Source organism: Grammomys surdaster, unplaced genomic scaffold, assembly GCF_004785775.1.
Source record: "Grammomys surdaster isolate TR1022 unplaced genomic scaffold, NIH_TR_1.0 150, whole genome shotgun sequence".
Classification (NCBI taxonomy): domain Eukaryota; kingdom Metazoa; phylum Chordata; class Mammalia; order Rodentia; family Muridae; genus Grammomys; species Grammomys surdaster.
In genome coordinates, this window is record NW_021604608.1 from 8,307,494 (window position 1) to 8,328,578 (window position 21,085).

Below are 21,085 nucleotides of genomic sequence, written 5' to 3' on the forward strand. Positions count from 1 at the left end.
TTTTCCTGCAGGTATGCCTATGAACCACTTACATGCCTAGTAGCTATGGAGACAAGAAGAGGGCATCAGATCTCCTAGAGCTGGAGTTAGAGACAGTTGTGAGCTGCCATGTGGGTTCTGGGAATCAGACTTGGGGATCCTGGAAAAGCAGCCTTGCTCTTCTTCATCAAGCCAGCTGGACCCCATGTTCGAAGTTTTGAAAGACTATGAACTTTAAAATGCTCTACTTTAGAATAGATTTTGCAGGTGTACTAGGGGCAGGTGGGGATGAGATGAGGAGAGGTCAGACTGGGGAAGGAGGGATAGAGGAAGGAAGTATAGCAGAAATAGCTGAAATTGGGGCACATCTGGGAGCAGTGTAGAAACCTAGTGTGGTGGAAGCTTTCTGAAACCCTCTAAGGAAGACCCTAGGGAGGACTCCTGGTAACAGAGTATAAAACTCTGAACTAGTCATCTTCCATAACTAGGCTGGGCTTCTAATGGTGGGACCGGGACACCAACCAAACCACAAAACCTTCAAGACCTACTGTGGGACTGCGTAAGGGGATCCTGGATCATGGTGGAGCAGGTGTCTAGAACCCCGAGACTCTGTAGATTCTGGGCGAGATTCTACATGAGAACCAGCAGGAGTTCAGCGCCCCCCAGAACCCAGGATCCTGAAAAAGCGGTCACGGTCTCCATAGAATTACTACATAGGCCAGGCTATAGGCCTCAGGCCCTAGGGATTTGCATACTAATGAAGGCCAGAGGGCAGAGCAAATTAAACATGCCTCCCCCCAGATCCTCCCCCAATCCTCCCCCTTTCTCCCTCCCTATATAACTCGAGACTGCCCTGAGTTTTTGGGGGTATGCCTAGATCCATCTATTATCCGCCATGACAATAAACCTTTTTGGAACCAAGGACTTCCTCGTGTTACTGGGGCCTGCCGCCACCAAGGCCCTCAGGCTGCTGGAACCATAGGGTTTTCTCCCGAATGTGAGACCCGCTACAGCGGTGGAAGCCCCTCCGGGGCCACCGAGCCACTGTGGTGGCTTTTAAAATTTTCCCCATAACCTACTACCTATCCTGCCTGCAAGATATGCTGGGGCAATGGTGGCGCATAGTTTATCAGAGTGACCAATCAATAACTGGTCTAACTTGGGGCCCAACATTGCCTGGATGGCCACAAACCAGAAGCTGGATGGCCCAGAGACTTATGGAAGAACCAAACACAACTGGCCAAAAACAAGTAAATCAACCAACCAATCAATCAATAATAAGTCAATGAAGTGATTCCTAATGATAGATTCTGCTACACTCATAGATCAGTGCCAAGTCCACTTGCCTTCAGAGAGTCTTACTTTGGCTGCTGATGGGAGCAGATGCCAAGACCTACAGCCAAACATTAGGTGGAACTCAGACAGCCTTGCAAAAGATGGGAGGAAGGATTGTAAGAGTTAGTGGGTTGGAGGACACAGGAGAACAAGGACCACAGAACCAACTAACCAGGGCTCATAAGGGCTCACAGACAGAAGCGGCAACCACAGAGCCTACATGGGTCTGCACTAGGTCCTCTACATACATGTTCTGTGGTTTAGCTTAGGGTTTTTGAGGGACTCCTGACAGTGGGAGTGGAGGTGTCCTTGACTCTTTCACCTCCTCTTGGAACCCTTTTCCTCCTACTAGGTTGCCTAGTCCAGCCTTGACATGAGGGTTTGTGCCTAGTCTTACTGTGTCTTGTCATGCCATGTTCGGTTGCTATCCCTGGGAGGCCTGCTCTTTTCTGAAGGGAAATGGAGAAGCAGTGGATCTGAGGGAAAGGAGGAGTGGGGGTGGGGAGAGATGAGACACGTTGGGGGAGGGGAGGCTGAAGTTCGGATGTATTGTGTGAGAGAAGAAAAACCAAAAGACAAAAGTTATGCTTTATTTTATCCTGTGATATTAATACAAGATAAGGGCTGGACAGGAAGAGAAAGGTTATGGTTTCAAAGAGCTGTATTTGTATGTGGAGTTGATCAGGGATTAACTTTGCTGGCTAGTTATTGTTCAACTTGAGACAAACTAGGGGCCTCTGAGAAGTCTCAGAAGAGGAAACAATCAACTGACACAACGCTTCCATCAGGTATAATAAGAAGTAAGCCTCAGTTTCTTGATTGGTGATTAACATGAAAACCACCCTTAGGCAGGTGGTCCTGGGCTGTATTCAAAAGTAAGCCTCAGTGAGTCTAGAAGAGCAAGCCAGGAAGCAGCTCTCCTCTGTGAGTCCATTCTAGTTTCTGTCTTGAGCTCCTGCCCTGAATTTCCTTTCTATGATAGATTGTAAGTAGGCAGCTGAGATATATTGTTACTTTTCCAAGGTTTGTTTGTTTGTTTGTTTATTATTTTTTGCTTTGTTTTGCATCAATAGGAAGAAAACTAGCAGGAGGAGTGATTTGAAAATTCCCTTGCCTTTAATAACCCAGCAATTACATTCAGGAGACAAAACAAATATCAAAGAACAGGGAGGCCTGACTAAGGACAAAAGAATGTTCTGTGCTCTTCTATTATTCTGGGGAGGTTTGCCAATGAAAGTAACAAGAGAGTAACAGGTGAAAAGACAGTTTTCATGACTGTGTTACACGTATAGGAGTTTACCAAGAAAGAAGGAAAACCGAAGTAGCAGAAACAGAGTCCTAAGTAGCATTGTAACCAAGGAAAGGAAATTTGCACCTCAAGGAAGAATGAATCATGGAATCATGGGAAATACCTAGGAAACCTTGGGGTGTTAGTGAAGGATAAAGGTTTCAGAGAGTTTTTTGTTTTGTATTGTTTTGCCTTAAATGTGTTAGGTTGGCTTCCACAGGCTCAACTAGGAACTGAGTCTTACTGATCATGAGTCTTTCCCCTCTCCTGGTATGAGAGGATACCCCTCAAGGAAAAAAATGCCTTGCTTTTAGGCAGAGAAATGGAAGGCAGAGATCTTGTCTGCATCTATTGATTCTTAAGAATTCTTAAGTAGCATAGTCGTGTGACCTATCCTGGTCTCTAGCTGCCCACTCACCCCAGAAGAGGAGAATCTTATGGAGCATCCGTGGATCCCCTCACCCACAGGCTGGAACCACATGTACAGAGTCCAGCCTGGATCTGTTGAACCACATATGCCCCCCCCCCCCGGGTGCCTGGCTTTGAGCCTAGAGATCTTGCTGTTGTTCCTTCAGAATTGCTGTAGCAATGGCTGATTCATCTGCCAGGTGCAGGAGGTGTGTATCTTGATTTGCAGCGGTACTGTGGGAATCAGAGACATTTGTCCAGAGTCTCAGATTTCGACACTCCAAGAATGCAATTGCGGTCACTTTTACACGGAAGGCTGATTTACCGTGGTTTCTCCACACCAGAGGAAAACACCATCCCAGAAGAGGATCCTCAGAAGTGCTGACTGAAACTCTGCCAGATGACCGTGTTGAGTTTGGTTCAGCCTTCTTGAATGGACTCAGGCTGGTTACAAGTGAAAATGCAGTAGAGTTACCATGACCGACCAGAAGAGGAGTTGAGTTTCACTGTGTGGGACAGCACATCTGTCACGCACTTGTAGAAAGTTTATACACTGAGCTAGATGCAGTGCTGTGGTAATGGCTTTGATAAAGGGGACAAGGACAAAAATGTGCTCAGGAGTGAACTACAAAGTCTGCTCAGGCTCCAGGAGGTCACAGTTTGGAGAAACAACTCATGATTTTGAGAGCTTGTAGCTCCTCTGAAAGCAACAACAATACGCTCACCCTGTCTCCTTCAGCCCTTAGGGCCTATGGCTGGGTCTGGGTCCCAGATCCCCAGTGCCCACCCCGTCTCCACCATTAGAGGCTTGTGCTTGGGATCAAAGAGCTAGATCAGGAAGTAGCCTGGATGCTGACCCCCGGGTTGTGTGATGGGAAGGTTGGGTGGTCCTCAGATCTGTCAAGCCACTTGAGAGTATCTGAACCCTAGTCACCAACAGAGGTCAAGATATTTTCTTACAGGACACTGTAGTCTCCATGCTGGTCAAAGTCTGTGTGTTGTGCAGTATAACCGAGCCTCCTAATGCATTGGCTGTCACTGGGATCCCTGCTTACAGGTGTGACAAAGCAACTTGAGGGAAGGTGGACTTATTTCCTCTCACAGAGAGGACAGGGTTCACCAGGAAAGGGGAGGGGAGGCTGCAGGAGCTTGGGACCAGATGGCATCTGCAGTTGAGAAGCAGAGAGAGATGGATGTAGGAGTTTAACTCACTTTCTCCTCTGTTACTTAGGAGTTTTACTCACTTTCTCCTCTGTTACTCGATCCAGAACCCCAGCCCATGGGAGGGTGTGGCCCACATTTAGGATGGATCTCTCACCTCGATGAAGCTAATCTAAAAACTCTTTCAGAGATATGCAGAGGTTTTTCTTCCAGGTGATTCTAGAGCGTGCCAGCTTGACAGTATTAACCATACACAACCTTGTGGAAAGCAGCAGCCTGGTAGGCGGGAGCATTCAAGCAAGATTGGCATCTCTAACTCTGAGGGGAGAGGAAGTAGCTGCATACGGAACATTTGGAATGGCTTTCGGAAGTGATGTTAGTACTGCCAGGCTTGAGGATAGCTCGGGGTGGAAGAGCTAGATAGACCCCCCAAGTATCCTCGAAGTGGCCCGGATACTGGCCACTGGGTTGTGTGACTGGTAGGATGGGGTGCTGTCCTCTGCAGGATGACTCAGTCCTCTTCTGGTGCTGAAATTCTTACAAGGCTTTCCAGAATCTGTTTAGACATCTCCTAAGTTCTACTGTGTACAATTTTTCTTACAGCCGTGGCTCTTTGTATTCATTTGCAAAGCCTGCAATATCAAACTGTCACAGGCTGGGTGGCTTGAGCAACAGAAATTTATGGTTCCATGGAGCTGGAAACTCATCAAGGCGAAACACATTCCTCCACCTCCTTGATCTGTTTCCCTTAAGGGTGGGGGAGTCGTGCACCTCCTATTCTCCTGTGGAGTCATGCAGAGGGCAGCCTTGGACTTCACGGCCCCCCTCATTTTAAAAGCACGCTGATTCATAGGCTTGTGTGTGTCCCCTTGCAGGAGTGGAGAGCTGTGTGTGTGTGTGTGTGTGTGTGTTAGAGAGAGGGCTAGGAAGAAGGGACAGAGAGAGAGGGGGGAGGGAGAGAGAGAGAGAGAGAGAGAGAGAGAGAGAGAGAGGAGAGAGAGAGAGAGAGAGGAAAGAGAGAGGGAGAGAGAGAGGGGAGAGAGAGGAGAGAAAGATAGGAGAGAGGAGAGAGAGAGGGAGAGAGGGAGAGAGGGAAAGAGGGAGAGGGAGAGAGAGAGAGAGAGAGAGAGAGAGATTGATTTTGTTTGATTTCAGAAAGGAGCTGTTTAGCAGAACCTACTGGAGCCTTGAGGGCGACCACGCCCAGACCTCAGCCTGCACACCAACTGGCACTGTTCTCATCTATGCTCTTCCAGCAAGACCTTCTGCCTGGCTGGCTGAGTGGCTCGGTCACCAGAGGTGATATGGAATGTGAGCTCAGTTCTGGAAAATCAATCCAATGCATCATTGTAGAGGGAAGAGAAAGCATAAAATATGAGCTGTCTTGGCCAAGTCAGCTGGTTTCTTTATGCTGCTTCCTGGGAGAGGAGCAATGTTTGGGGTCTCTATGACCCAGACCCGCCCCTAAAGCACAGTCCTACTTTCTCTCAGTGACTCTTGGAAGCTGTTTGCCTCTCTGAGAAATGTCAGAAGGACCATTGTCAGCTTCCTGAGCTGTGAAGGAGGCAGCTAACCCTGGGTAGTCACAAGACCCTAGCTTCTATCTGCAGTTTCCAGAAGGCAAGTCCGGGCTTGTGGAGAGCCTGTCTGCCGAGCTCATGCATGACTGAGTTTCTGGGCCATTCTGACCAACTGGAATACCGTTGGCCTCCTAATCGGTAGGAGCTCAACGATATTCTCCCACCCCACCTCCATGCCCACCTCCCGCTCTTCCTGCAGTACTGTGTGCATACTCTCACCTCTAGGCCCATGGCCAAGTAATTCACCCTAGGGAACATCTCCTTCCATCTACCTTGTCAAAGTCTTGCCCACCTATCAAGGCTCAGCCCCACCTTTGTAACCATTTCGAATTTAACAGCCACACTCATTGCTGAATACCTTGAGACAGCTGTTGTGTTGCCATGGTAGTGGAGTTGAAATGTATTTATTTGATGCTCAGATGTATATTTAAATATATTTTCTCTTCTCTACAATCAAGTTTTCCTTCTGAGTGTGCACTCCCTGGACATCAGTAATGGCGGGTGGTTACATAGGTTGGAAACACTATTTTGTCCAATGTAATAAACTAACAGGTTTCTTTGGAAAAATCACACTCGGAATGTGTCACTATGCCCCCCCCAACCCATCCCACTGGAAACTGGTGTAATACTGGAGCCTGCTGGGAATGTAAAAAAGGGATACTGTCCAGCCACTACAGCGGGCCTGTCATGGCAGCTTACTGCCAGGCTATGTAATATCTTTCTCGGGCCATTCTCATCAGATTCCTCTCACTGATGATCCTGCTTCCAGCTTCACCCATGCTTACAGATTCTTATGGACACAGCTGCTGCTACAGTGCAGAAAGTCAACACCTGTATCCTGACACCCCCACCCCACCCCCATGTGCATCTCTCTCCAGGGCACATGCAGATGCCTGGATACATTCAACCTGTTCAGAAGAACTGAGGATGTCTCTGAGAAGACAGTGTGGTAGTTTGAATGAAAACCTGTTCTCCACAGGCTCATGTATTTGAAGACTTGGTCCCCAGTTGGTGATGCTGTTTGGAAGAGTTGTGAAAGCTTTAGAAGGAAGGCATGGCTTACTGGAGGAAGTGTGTCACTCGGGGTGGGTTTCGAGAGTTAATAGCTTTGACCCACTTCCAATTTGTTCTCAGTGCTTCTTGTGTATGATTGGAGAGGTGATGTCTCAGCTTCCTGCTCCTGCTATCTGGTACTATGCCCACCCTGCTGTTGTGGATTCTTACTCTAAAACCCCATCTAGTCCAAATAGCAGTAGCCATAGTGTGGTTCACAGACTCGGGTATTTGAATGCTTGGTCTCCAGTTGGTGGCGCTGTTTGGCGATGTGGTATAGCACTGCTGAAGAAGGTTCTGTCACTAAGGGGTGAGCCTGAAGAATTCACAGCCTCATCTCACTCTCATCTCTGGCTCACTCTCTCTGGTTCGTGTTTATATTGAAGATGTTCTCCCCCAGCCTCCATACCTATCACTTGCTGTCTTAACTTTCATGACGTGGATTCTTATCCCCTGGAACTGTACGCCAAAATCAACTCTCCCTTTCATGCGCTTGGTCATGGTGTTCTTTCACAGAAACAGAAAAATGACTAGTGAAGACAAGACTGAGAAACTGCTCCTATGTCCGTGAGCAATGGGACATAGGATATTCTTGCAAGGGTGTGACCCACTGGATAGTGTAGCTGTGAGCTGTCAGCAGTCTAAGATGCCACCACACAGAGAAGGGATGTGTTTGCTCTCCATAGAGGTTCGAGGCAGAGCCCAGTGCCTTACAGGGCTCCTCACATTTCTCTCCCAACAGCACTGTCGACCTGGACTCAGAGCACTTTCCTGTGGGCTCCACACACTCACAATCTCACTAAAGCCTGGTGAGATGCTCAAGAAGTAGGTCCTTTTTTTTTTTTAAATCCTCATTTTATAGCACAAGAATATAAAGCCCAAGGAAGGTTAATCCCAGCATCACTGAGTAAGTTGCAGGTCCAGGATTATCAGAACCTGAAGTCTGGCTCTTTTACACATGGCTTAGATAATTTTTGCTCAAATGAGAACAATACACATGGGAGAGAGAGGGTAAACTGGCAGGTTAATCGAAAATTCAAGGAAACACTCATTTCAACCCAGATAGAGTGTGAGGCTGGGCAAACATCTCAGATGTAGGTTTAGGATTCTTGGAGGGGAGCTTCCTGCCGCCTTCACTTCCACATTTGTCAATGGTTAGCCGGACAATCGCTTTCCTGTAGGGTGTTGTTTTTGTGTGTTGGGGGTGGGGAAGCTCCTAAGGAGAACACCTTAGCACTTTGAATAATGACCACAGTGACAATGAAAAAGAAAAGAAGCCACTTCCTGGTAGCCAACTGTAGAAAAATAATTTTATTTACTACTGTAAATAAAGTAGTGCAAAGATAGTTTGAACCCACGGTATTGCGTTACTGATTTATTCACTACTGTAGCAGCATACAATGCACAGACACTCTGTTCTTTTTTGCCCTCTACACACACACACACACACACACACACACACACACACACCACACACACACCCCTATACAGACACAGGCAGGCATAAGGGGTGGTGATGAACCTATGAGCTAACAGCTTGTTTTTTTTTTTTTTTCTGCGTATTCCGTTGCTGTCAGTCTATTCTAACGGTGATTCATGGGGAAGAAGACTACACTTAAATTGTAAAGATTTCCTAGATGTTATTGCATGTATTGTGATGGAAACATAAACGATACCCAATAATGTCATCAAATGGTTTGGAAGCACTATGACCTCTAGAAAAATCCACAGGGAAAAAAAACAATGTAAACCAATGTACAATGCTATTGCCTTCCCTGTATATGGTGTTTTGTTTGTTTCAAGGCTGACTGCTGGGTTTGGGTCTCAGAGAGCAATCTGCCAGTTGGGCTTTTGCAGAGCAGGATGTGGCAAACAGAGGTACTGAAGCGTCCTCAGCCTTGGAGAGAAGTTCCTGGTCTCTAGTAAAAAGAGATGAAGAAAGACTAAAACTTTTAAAAATGCCTCTCCATGGGTGGGAATATGGACGCTTCACAAGGCTGACAGTGGTTCCTAGGACAGTCACCAGAAATGAAAGTCTGCCACCTTAGCTCACCTCCCCCTCTTCCCTTATTTTCAAGGTAATCCTTGAATTTGTTTGATAACCACAGTCTGCTCTGGGTATCTTGTTTAAACATAAACAAAAAGACACCAAGTGAAAAGTTGGCATCCAGTTCACAAGACTTTTAAGGTATTTATCAGTATAACACCTGGCCCCAGCCTTCCCGAACCAGCTGTTGAAAGGATGGTCTCTCAGCTGGAGAGACCAGGGGTGTACAGTTCACCCACGAGGCTCAGGGTTGTTAGCCATCATGGGTGGGTCATGGTCGGAGGCATCTGCTGCTGGAGGCACAGCTGGACTTGGGGTGGATGAGGCGGGGTCTGCCAAGACCCAGGCTGGTGCTGGAGAGGAGCCACTGGCTGCAGAGACACATATAAACAGAGTTGAACATTTGAAAGAGGCCCATGCAGAACACCAAGCCCTGCCCAGTAAGGGGGAGTGAGGGTGGGGGTGGTGGGGGTAGGGGTGGGGTTGCTCCTTGGCTGGTGGCCCAAACTCTAGGTAAATAGACAACCTTGAACCCATTATCTAGGTCCCTTGAACTTTGGTGTCCCAGTCTATAAAATACCAGGTTGGAATAGCTGTATAAAGCTCCCTGGTGGTTCTCATGTCCCATGGTTCTAAGTCGCTGCGTGTCTGCAAGGATTTTTAGGCAAAAAGTTGCTGTGATCAGTTTCATGAACTATGACCCTATTCCCCTCCCCACCCCATGATGTCAATATAATACAACCATAAATAGTGTCAAACAGTCAGAGGAGGGCTAGTTTTATTTACATTCTTATCCCATTTGGATGGTGTGTCAAATTCAGCCCAAGTTATTTTATCTAAATAATTGCACAAAAGAACTGAAAAAAAATGCAATTGCTGTATTTCCACAAAATTATTAGGTTTCAGTGGTTTTCAATATATCTTTAAAAGAGAGGATAATGACCCCAATTTTAGAGGAGTGTTTATCAAGTCTATGTCAGCAGCAACTTTCTTTTCTTTTTCACTTGTATTTTGTGAGTGTTTTGCCAGTGTGCATGTTTTTGTTCCACTTGAGTGCCTGGTGCCTACAGGGGCCAGAAGAGGGCACTGGATTCCCTGAAACTGTATCGATAGATGGTTGTGAGCAGCCCTGGGGGTTTTGGGAATTGAACCCAGGTCTTCTGCAAGAGCAGAAGTGCTCTTAAAAACTAAGGCATCTCTCCACCCCCCCGCTCCCCCCCCCCACTCCCCTGATGTCAGTAATGTTCAAAGTGGTGTTTCCTTCCCAAGGACAGAGCCACTGTTGGGAGACATTTCCACTTGTCACACCTGCATAGGATGATGGCATCTACTGAGTAGAAACCAAGGATCGTGTTAAGCCTCCTGCAGGACTTGTGACAGTCCCACAGCAATGGGTGACCAGCTCTGAATGCAATTCATGCTGGAGTCCACAAAGCCTGCTTTATGAATTAAAACCCAGAAGTGCCTCCAGGTGACGGTGGGCTCTGACCCACCTGTCACAGCTGTATGACTTGGGTGAGTTATCCACAGGCTCCCACTTCCAAGAGATGGAGATAATGGGTGGCTGGCTCTGTGGCACTGAATCAGTCCACGGCTTAAATGAGAAAATGCACGTAAGAGGCTTAGAACTGTGTTTGGTGAGTGTAGGTATGCAGGAAGTGTTACTGGGGAAATGTGTTAAGATTTGTTCACTTCAGTACACGGGCGTTGGGGACTGATAAAGAGCTAAAGCATTTGTTTTCTGAATGTCTGCAGTCCCTGTTGTTCCCACACCCCCACCCCCACCCTCCCCCAACCCCGCCGCCCTTGAAGTTTCAGGATAAAAACAACATGAACCAACAAGCCAGAAAAGACTAAGAATTGAATAGTGTTGATGTTTACCAGCTGGGTAATCTTGACCCAGCTTTTAGCTATGAAATAGGGGTAGCAACATCCAGAGCTGTGTGATGAATGGTTAGCTCAGTGGCCAAAGTTTGTGCAGACACAGCTAGTTTACCTGTAAGCAGTGACCTTAACAAAACTCGGTAGTGTTTTAGCCTTACTAACTTTGTAGAGAGTGGGTGGGGTTATTTTTATCTTATGTATCTTTTCTTTGCACTTGTTTATTTATAATGCATATGTGTACGTGTGTGCATGAGCCAGGCACACGTGTGGAGGTCAGAGGACAGGTTGCAAGAGCCCGTTCTTTTCTTCCAACACACCGGTCCAGGGATCAGATGCAGGTTTTCAGTATTTGATTGGCAGCAAGCATCTTTAGCTGTTGAGCCACCTTGATGGCTCATTGGAGCCATTTTTAAGGGCCAAACTGAAGCCGGGCAGTGGTGGTGCACGCCTTTAATCCCAGCACTTGGGAGGCAGAGGCAGGCGGATTTCTGAGTTTGAGGCCAGCCTGGTCTACAGGGCTACATAGAGAAACCCTGTCTCAAACAAACAAACAAACAAACAAAACAAAAAAAACAAAAAACCCAAAAAAACAAAAACGAAAACAAAACAACAACAACAACAACAAAAAAGGCCAAACTGAAATGTCTGTACTATAGAAAGATGCTACCCCATGCTGACAGTCCAACTCTTCAGTGGCCTCCCCCAGGGGCCACTGCAGGAAATCAGGACATGAGCTTCCTAGTAGGTTGGCTTTCTGCATATGGACAGGACTATTCTTTAGGGCCTCTTTCAACAGCCACAGGAGATGTGGAACCAGAGAGTGAATAGAAGAAAGGCCAGGTGTTGTGGGATAGTGGAACATTACTAGGGCTCAGAGGCAGGTGACCAAGTGAGGAGGTTCAAAGACCACTGTGCCACAGTCAGGAGGCCCAGTCCGGGTGTGTCTTCTTTACTTGCTGTTATCTACCCCTGGGCTAGATACTGACTTGTGGATATTTCCTTTCTAACTTGTTAGAATCCCTTGTTCCTCTGTTTCCTCTCCTGGGAATAGAAGGGCTTGGAGCAGCTGGTGTCTGGACCCCCTTTTGCCATAAGATTTGCCTTTCCGGTGACCTCTGTGGGAGTTAATACAACACTAAGGCACGGACTTTCAAGCTTAGGGAATGTCTAAGTCACCATGGTAACAAGATAAATCAGCAATTGGTTTTCTGATTAAAACAAAAAGTGCCAATGTGTAAATGTAGAAAGAATGCCTAATTAGCACTGCCACCACTTAATGCCCCTGGACAGGGACAACAAGGAATGCTGCTGTTCCCCCAGCAAGTTTGTCATTATCTTTGTGAGGGTTCTCTCCCTTCTGTGGGGGCTGCAATCACTGTGTGAGCCCCCCTACCGCATGTCCTAATTTTAAAGTGGCCCCTTTGTCTCTGCTCACCTTGAATGCATGCTAATTTTATTATTGGGCTAGAATTGAGGTAACCAGGAATATTGTCATGCTGCTAAAAAAAATTACAGAGTCATTCCAGAGCCAAAGAGAAGTGATTTGTGGATTATTTGCTGACCGGGGGATCGTTTTCTGTACGTTAGTGAGAATAATCAGGAGCTGGCACACACAGGACCCTGGGGGCCCATGGCAGCCACTGCCTGTTTTTTTTTGTATGGCTCACGATCTAAGAATGGTTTTTATACTTTTAAATGGGAGAACAAAAAAAATCAAAACAAGAATAAGATTTTGTGACGTGTGAAAGCATTTGAAGTTCAAATGTGTCCACAGTACAGTTTTATTAGAAGCCCAGCCACAGTGGGTGCTCCAGATATCCAGGAACAGAGAAGAGAAGCCACAGCAGTGGTTATCTACTTCCTTAGAACAGTGTGCTTCCTGGATGTGGCTTGGATGGCAAAGTGCTTTCCTAACACGCACGAAGCCTTTGCTTCCATCGTTAGCACTAAACTGGATTAGAGATGCTGGTCTATAATCCCAGCATTTAGGAAGGAGAGACAGGAGGATCAGAGGCCAGGCTCTACTACAGGGCAAGCTTGAGGTTAGCAGGGGCTATGTGAGACTTTGCCAGGGGACCCCTGTTATAGTCATTGCTTACATTTGGCTGCCAGTCTATCAGATGTTGGCTGTAACAAAAGCATATGAGAGCGTATACTGAAATGGCAGGCCATAGGGAAGAATGAAGGACACAGAGGTGGCCCCGGAAATCTCACACCATGTGTGAGTTAGACCTCAGCAGCCTGCAGAGTCCAGGACAGGTACGAGATTCCTGTCACTAGACGGGTTTCTAAGCACAGGCAGTGGAGTGCATCAAAAGCTGGGAACCAGGACAGGTTGGGAAGATTCCTTGTGTGAAATCTCTGACTTCAAGTATCAGCTTTCTCCACGAGAACTCTGTGTGGCATTTCACTGTGCTTTTAGCAGAAACCTCATTAGCTGGAAATGTAGGGGATAGGAACAGAGCAGAGAAAGGTTTAATTAGTCTCACTTAGATCACTTTACATTCTGTTAAAAAAAAAACAAAAACCTTAGGCTAACCACAGCCAGAGAAGGATGAGTCAGTGTGGGCCATACACAGGCAGTGTGAGGTGTGAGGCTAGACTGGCCCAGGCTTAGACTACCTAGTTGTCCCTGGGAGCTGGAAGCCCTACAGACTATGTTTTATGTGATGTATTCTTTAGACATCAAGTTTAGAATTGTGCTGCAGATGGAGGGATTTGGGGGGGTACGGGATGGGGTTGGGGGTGGGGAGGAGTCTGAAATGAACGAGACCAGACAGGTTTCAGAGTTCAGATTTTGGGGCTTAAGGATAGACTATGCATAATGAAATATCTTACGGCCTCAAGTCAGAATGTGAAATTCATTGTTTCATATATTTTCCTTATGTGCATAGATTGAAAGGTAATTTCATGTGATATTTTTAGAGCCCCTGCATTTTGACTGCAACCTGTTCCATGAAGTCAGGGGTGGAATTTTCGTCCTGGGGCTTTGTGCTGGCACTCGAGTTTCAGGGTTTAAGAACTCAGAGTCTTTCTGATTCTGTGTTTTCAAATTTCAATTTTTCAAAAGGAGGACTCTTTCTTTGAAATGTCATTTCTGTTTTCTCTTCCTAGTGTTTTTTTTCTCCTCCCTTCAGGGAGGCAGCCAGGCTCCAGGCTTCTTTTGTTTGAGGAATGTTTGCAGCAGACACAGGTGGACATTGGCTCTGAACTCACTTTACTTTGGGATATTTGGGGTTTCAAAATGGCTGCTGCTCCATTACGGTAATTAGGCTTGGTGTCTTTGGTGCGGAGGGGAAGGTAAGTGCTTTTGAAACACTCTCAAGGAGTGAAATAAAGCTCTTTCTGGAGTCTGAGAGGGGGAATGAACTGTCTGTGGATTGTTCTAGCAAAGTGCCCCCCCTCTTTTCCCCAGGAGCAACCTGAAACTGGAAGGCACCAAGGAAAATGCTAATGGTTCTGTGAATAGGTGAAGAAGCCCAGGCAGGGTGACCCAGAAGCTATGTAGGCCTGGAACAATGGGATTTCTGCCCCTCAGACCTGTGGCAATCAAGTAAGTCCGGGGACATTCTTACTCTAAGAAGCACTAGTCTCCTAAAAAAAAATATAGCTGCTTTGAGGAAGCAAATAACCATAAACAAGTGTCCTTAATGGCAGTAAGAAATGTGCAGTACTTGTCCTCTATCTTGTTACTTGTGATGGATTGGTAACGCATTTGTTTAAATGCTTCTAAAGTAAAAGTCCCACAACATAGCAAAAGCATGCTCGGTTTTGGTTAACTCTAACAGAAGCAAATCAGTCTCATTAAGTATGATCGCCTCCTTGTGGCAGAATTCTCTAATTGCAGGCAAAATACCCCACAGGACAGGATGAACGCCACCAGCTTATATACACCAAGTCATTTCATTTGGTTCTTTCGGCTGCAGAAAGATGTAGGCAAAAATATTCTTTCTTCCATTTTTATAGAACGAACAGAGGCACAAGCAAGCTTCTTCCTTGTTCAGCATTGCCCCACAAGTAACAGCAGGGTCAGAATCTCAGCAGCTCCCTTCCCCACCGCTGGTGGGGCTAACTCACTCCTGTCCTACACGTGAGACCGTTTCATGTGGCAAGGGCTATGGCAGCTTGACTCTACATCAGAGAGCATCAAACAAACTTGGGAGGAAAATGAGGCTCACTAGGGCTGAACACACAACAGATATGAACAGCTTGTTGATAAGCCATTAAAATAAAATCAATTGATTAGAAAACAAAGTCCAAAATCCTGAAATGAATAGAACCCTAATTTCTAGTGGCATTCTTCACCCCATGCTGTTTTGGGGAGGCTACAGGCTTTCAATCTCATGCCTTCTTTACTGACTACTAACCAGCACCCAAAGTGAATAAACATGGCTGCTTCCCTCCCACATCTGCCACAAGTACCAGTCATTCACACCTCCAATTCCTATGGTGCAAAGAAGGGACACATGGGCTTCATCAGCTCCCCAAGGAAACGCCAGCGGCAGAAGCTTTGGCGTCTGTGCCCTATCATCTGCCCATCACCTCTTCAGTCACCTGCTCTCCTGGGTGGACCAATCTTACTTCAAAATGGCTGCATGTTTCCACTCTGAACAAGGAGGTTAGACACTAGTAAAAAGAATGAAGGAGATGAATTCACCCAGGGCTGGTCGGGCTGCTATGGGCAGGCACATTCTGGAAGCATATGAGCCTCTTCTTTTTATTCTTGCCGTTCCTGGTCCAAGCATACTTTACAGAACAGTGGTGTGGGCGTGACCCAGAGGCTTGCAGCAAATGTCCAATCTAGGTTCACTTCATCAGAGTCGTCATGGGGTCTGGTTCCTGCATGATTCACGTGCCCAGTAAAACTAAGACTCAGTAGGCTAGAACTTACCTATGGAAACATCATTTTGTAATAAGTTATACTCTTTTAATTATCCTTTATAGTGCTTTTAAGGCAAATATGTGTGTGGGCAGGTTGATTATGAATTTTATTTCAAGATACTAAAACCAATTAGGAAAGATTCCTACTGCGAAGGGGGTAATTAGCCTGAGATAGTCTATAACATCTTAGAGCACTGAGGTTTTGAAAGCACGTTTTCAGTTTACATCCTACATCCCTCTTGGCCTCACTTCCTTAGTCCGACAGGGTATTTCACATCTCTGGCCTCAGTTTCCTCGTCTGTAACATGCTACAAGGAGAGTGAAGTTCTTTTTTTTTAAGATCTCATCCCAACTAAATCTTCTGTGGCTGTCAAGAAGAAAGCGGGGATGTACCAGAAAAGGCTAATGGAAAAGTTTGAAAAGTGAGGGAAAGCGAGGGACAGAGTGGCCCAAAGAGACAGGACAGGGAATATGTGACGTGTGAAGGGGCAGGGGGGACAGGGTGGCGAGAGTGCAGACGGCTGACAATGAAGACTGGAAGAAGCCAGTGTCTGATAGAGAAGCTCCCAATCCGCCCATGAATTTTCATGGCCACCAGCTGGCATACAACCATTAAGGCAATTTTCAGCAACCTTAACAGAACTGCATTCATAATAGTCACAACAGCATTTCCACAGAGTAAAAATGACAAAGATAATTTGAAATGGAAAACACTGACAAGATGCAAAATAAATGTGTTCTACCTGGCAACAAACTCAGTCACGAGACAGAAAGTGCCCTAGGGAGATTTACACAGGTGCAGAGGACAAGGCCTCCAGCCTGGCAGGGCTGTGGACTGCAGCCTGTACCTCCTCGGGTAAATGAGGGGAAGACTTTGCATTGCCTGAGAGAGAGAGAGGCCAGCCTACTCCTCTCATTCTTCATTATATGTTACACAAATAACGCCTATGCGAACACTCAGCTGCACGGCTGCCTGCCTGCCCCTAATTACCCATTTGTGTTTCTGTTGGTCTTTGTGATCTATTTCCTTTTCTTGTTGTCTTTGGTGGAAATCTGTCACATTCCACCAAGAGACATTTGTGGGTTTGAGCCTGTGCTAAGTGTGAGATATTAATGTGAATGGTAGAATTTGGGCCATCCTTTAACCCCAGAAAGACAAATAAAATAGCTATCATCCATTGAGAGGGTTTTATGTGCCACTTAACTAAAACAGCTCTCATTTTTACCATAGTCACCATTAGGATAAGCATCTTAGATGCATTATTTTTAAACTGTCCCCCTCGTTTTACATCCAGTAGAAGTTATGTTAGACTCTCTTTTGATCAATAAGAAACTGAGAGATCAGAAACGTTGAGTAACTTGTACTAAGTCACACAGCTACTGAGTAGCTGAGTCTGGAGTCGAAGCCCAAATAGAGGTGATGAGCGTACTCATTCTGTTTACGCTAGCTTGAAAAAGAACCGTGTGGAGCAAGAACCGAAGCGGACCTTCCAAGTCTACCCGGCTAGCTAGGGACGCTTGTGTATTGTGAGTATTAGCTTACTCTCTCATACTTTTGACTGCATGGCTGGAACGACTGGGAATACTTCATTCAGTAGCTGGGTTTAAAATGAGGGTTTCACGCATATATAGGAAAAAAGAAAACACTTTAGCTTGTCTCCTTTTTTTAAGCTCAAAAGATAAACCAATAACACAGCATTTTTTTTAAACTTTGTGATTTGTAATAGTCTGAGGCTCCCTGAGAGTTGGGGACAGTGAGATGACTCTTCTGTTCCATGCACAGCCATGCTCAAGAAATGAAACATGACCAAGATTATGAGGAGAGGGCGTGCCACTCAATGGGATAGAAAAAGAAGCCCCTCTCTCCTTCCCTCCTGTCGTCACTTTAAAGGAAGCTTTACCTGAGACACACTGGAGATAAAGCACCATCCAGGCGATCACCACAGACAGCAGGAAGGTTCCCAGGAAGTAGATCTGCAGACATTTGGAGCATGCGTCAGATGACTGTGGAAGAGCAGAACCTCAGGGAGGGCAGGGGGAGGATACTCACCAGGGCAGACTGGAGAACGGTGCCCCAGAGAAGCCGCAGGTGAAGATAAAGCCAGGCCAAGGAGCAGGGGCTGAGGGACTCCTCGTTACTGAGACTCCAGCACCTGCAAACGAAGCCCAGGGTACCTTGGTATCACTGGCTTTGGTGGCACCAGCCATGGTCCATCCCTAATACCCACATGTATTTGGTTTTGCATACCCAAACTCCCTCAAGATGGCAACAGAGAATGAAACTAATTAATTCTAAGTACTTTAGGCCTGATCTGGCGTTTGGAAATCCTAGCAGAAACTTCCGGAAAGGTCATACCTCATTCCTAAGGAAGACCCGAATTTACTGAACAGTATTTCTGGGTGTCTATCCAAAATGGCCTCCTTATCTTCTAGAAAAGGTAATTAGGTGAATTTCTTTTTTGCCCACTCTTATTGAAAGTCTTGGTCAGCACTTGAACTTCAGATCTAGAACATCCTATGACAAACCGGAAGCTCGATGGAAGGAGAAGAGTACTTAGGCTTAGCTGTGGGCTTTCTGATAGGAACACTTCTGGCAACATTTTCTATCTACCACTTGACATCACAAAAGCAGAGTGATGCTAGCTTGAATTAAGGCCAAAGCATCACCCACTTGGATTCCCCACCATTTGCATAGAATCAGAGTGGCTCAGAGCTCACCTTTCGTATAGCTCCCGGAGTATGGAGGTGTTACTGGGATGGAGTGATGGGTCGATTTCCAAGAACTCCAGAATGTGGTGTGGGATGAAAGCACCTTCCTCTATCAGTGCAGCGAGGTTGAAAAATCCCTTAAAAACAAAAAACAAAAACAAAACAAACAAACAAAAAAACAAAACAAGAAAAGCTGAGCTCTGTAATTCTGGGAATAAAACCCAGACACACACCCTTTACAACAATGTAAACTTTTATAAACTCTAATTTTTTTTTCACGGTCCCTAGAGCCAGATGGTTTTGTCATGTTCATTGATGAATTGTTCCCCTAAATATATGCATCTGAGAAATTTATTGGCAGGAGAATGGGGAGGTTTTCAAAGAGTGCTATAGCCCATCTGCTCAAATGCCAGGAAAGTGAGACACCTTTCCTTTCTCCAGATCCCACACAGAACTTGGGGAAGTGAGTTCTTGCATCATCAAGGAAGCTTTAATGCTGATTAAATCCATAGCTTAAGGACCATGCCTTTGATAACCATCAGCCTATTGGATACCTGATAAGATAAAGAATATACGAACACATATTTGAGATGGTCTAGATAAGTATGGAAACACTTCCATGATTCCGCTTGGTGCAAATCTCAGCTATGGGAAATTTTCCTACCTCTTTCTTCTATATTTTGTTCCCTACTCTCAGAGCAGGACCTATCCTTTGGACTATGCAGTTCTAATAAAAGAATGTCATTCAAGAGCCAGATGGTAGAGATGTGTCTAAAACATGGGTACTATAAAACTACGTCAGAAAGAAATAACCCCTTCAACATAAAGGTATGTGGCCATACTAGGATGCCCCCCCCCAAAGTAAAATGGCCTTTACTACTAGAGATCCACAAAGAAAATCTGGTATTGTCCTTCAAAGAATATCTGGTCACACTGTAATAGCCTCCCTTTGACATTCTATTTCAATGGCCACTGGTACTAGTTTATAGGCCATACACATGCACCATGTTGCATACACTGGGACCCAGCAGCCCATGCAATCATGGTGGACACAATAGCAGCTAACTTGTGAGTACCTTCTGTGTGGGAGGCAGTGTTTCTGCTTTATAAACATTCACTTAATCTCATAACATGAACCAATAATGGTCTTCTCACCCTCCTCATTTTACAGATTAAGAAACTGTGGCACAGGCAAGTTAAGGGATGTACTCGGGGGCACCCAGCTGGAAAATGTCATATCTAGGATTCAAATGAGAGAGGATGGGGTCCAGAAACTCGGCTCAACCCTCAGCACACTGCCAAGCAGCCTCTAGATAGAGTATGATGTGTCTTTAAGATGCATACACACATTCAGCAGAACTCGCACCATTCTCCTTGCTTTGAAAGGAACTCTTAAAACTTGAAGGGTTAGAAGAAAAGAGAGAAAGTGGTTATAAAACTGTAAGGACTCTGATCAGTGGGAAAATAAGATCAAAATAAGTGGCAAATGAATAGGCCAGGAAACGAGCGTTTGTGTGTAGTGCAGTAGCTTAAGTTTCATTATCAAGTAGGCAACTTTATAAAGAACTAATTACGGCTTGAGTTTTTTAAAGTATCAAAGGACCAATAGATAAAGAACCAGGCAAAGAACAAGAATAAAGACTTCACGTAAAGAAGATATGAAGAGTAGTTCATCATCAACAAGTGCAGATGAAACGGCCCTCCTTACCAGTAATTATGTAAAAGCAATTTGAAATGAGAGTCAAGTGTCAGCCAGCAGTTACTCAGTTAATAAATTAAACTATCCATGTCAACAAGGTTTTTGTCATCGTCCTCTGCTTATCTGCTGCTCCCTGAGATAATGACTGGAAAATATAAACCAGCAATATCCTACTGTGTAGTCAGAAAACAATTGAGACTCCTGAGACTCAATAACAAGGTCTCTCAGCGTATAACTTAGATATTCAAATGAGGGGGAGAGGTGGAGACCCTAAAGTGTTGATTACAGCCAGAGAAGAAGCACTCCCCAGCTGTGCTGAGAGATTCTCAATCCCAAGAAAGCAAGAATAGTGGGTTCCCATCTCCCTCCCCATTTTTTACTCTCACCACTGACCTCTGTCTATAACACAATAGAACTGGAAATATGAAATTTGGACAATTGCCAAATGAAAGACTAGCATTCATCAGTGAGTGTCAATGAAAGAGACCGTGTAACAAAATGTACACAGTGTATCAATGGAGCAATAAGATTACATTCTAGGTAGCATGCTCCCTAGAGATGATGTAACAGACACATCTGATGAGCAGGGACTGGAGGGGAACATGAAGACATTGTCAAGAAGTGAAAAGCCACAGTCCAGAGAGATGACTAAGTCGGCAAAGGTGCTTGCTACCCATCCTGATGACCTGAGTTTGATTCCCCAGGACTGACATGGGGATAGAAGAGGACCATTCCCTTAAAGTTGTCCTCTGACCTCTGCATGCATGCTATGACATACTTGCCCATCTCCATATACATACATATATACATATAAACATACAAACATACAAACATACATACATACATACATACATACATACATACATACATACATAAATGTTAAAAAATAAAAGGCCCTGCCATGGAACTGCAGGTATATTTATTATTTTCAGGGTGTTTGTTTTTTTGTTTGTTTGTTTGTTTTGTCTTTTAAGATTAAATTTTACTGATTTTCTTAAAACAAGTAAACAAACAAAAACAAAACTGAAAGTCAAGTTAGCAGGCCTAATTTTAAATGATGG

General features: G+C 45.4%; 1 protein-coding gene across 1 annotated transcript in view; it reads right to left on the reverse strand.

Moving 5' to 3' along the window:
- Nucleotides 1-8,096: 8,096 nt before the first annotated feature.
- The window catches only part of Sel1l3 (SEL1L family member 3), a 111,686-nt gene continuing 98,697 nt past the window's right edge, over nucleotides 8,097-21,085 (reverse strand). The window contains exons 21-24 of the mRNA XM_028765317.1: nucleotides 18,335-18,462; nucleotides 17,667-17,769; nucleotides 17,518-17,590; nucleotides 8,097-9,222 (exon numbers count right to left, since the gene is read on the reverse strand). Of these exons, the coding sequence (XP_028621150.1) occupies nucleotides 9,083-9,222; nucleotides 17,518-17,590; nucleotides 17,667-17,769; nucleotides 18,335-18,462 (444 nt within the window). The 3' untranslated portion in view covers nucleotides 8,097-9,082. The remainder of the gene's footprint in view (nucleotides 9,223-17,517; nucleotides 17,591-17,666; nucleotides 17,770-18,334; nucleotides 18,463-21,085) is intronic.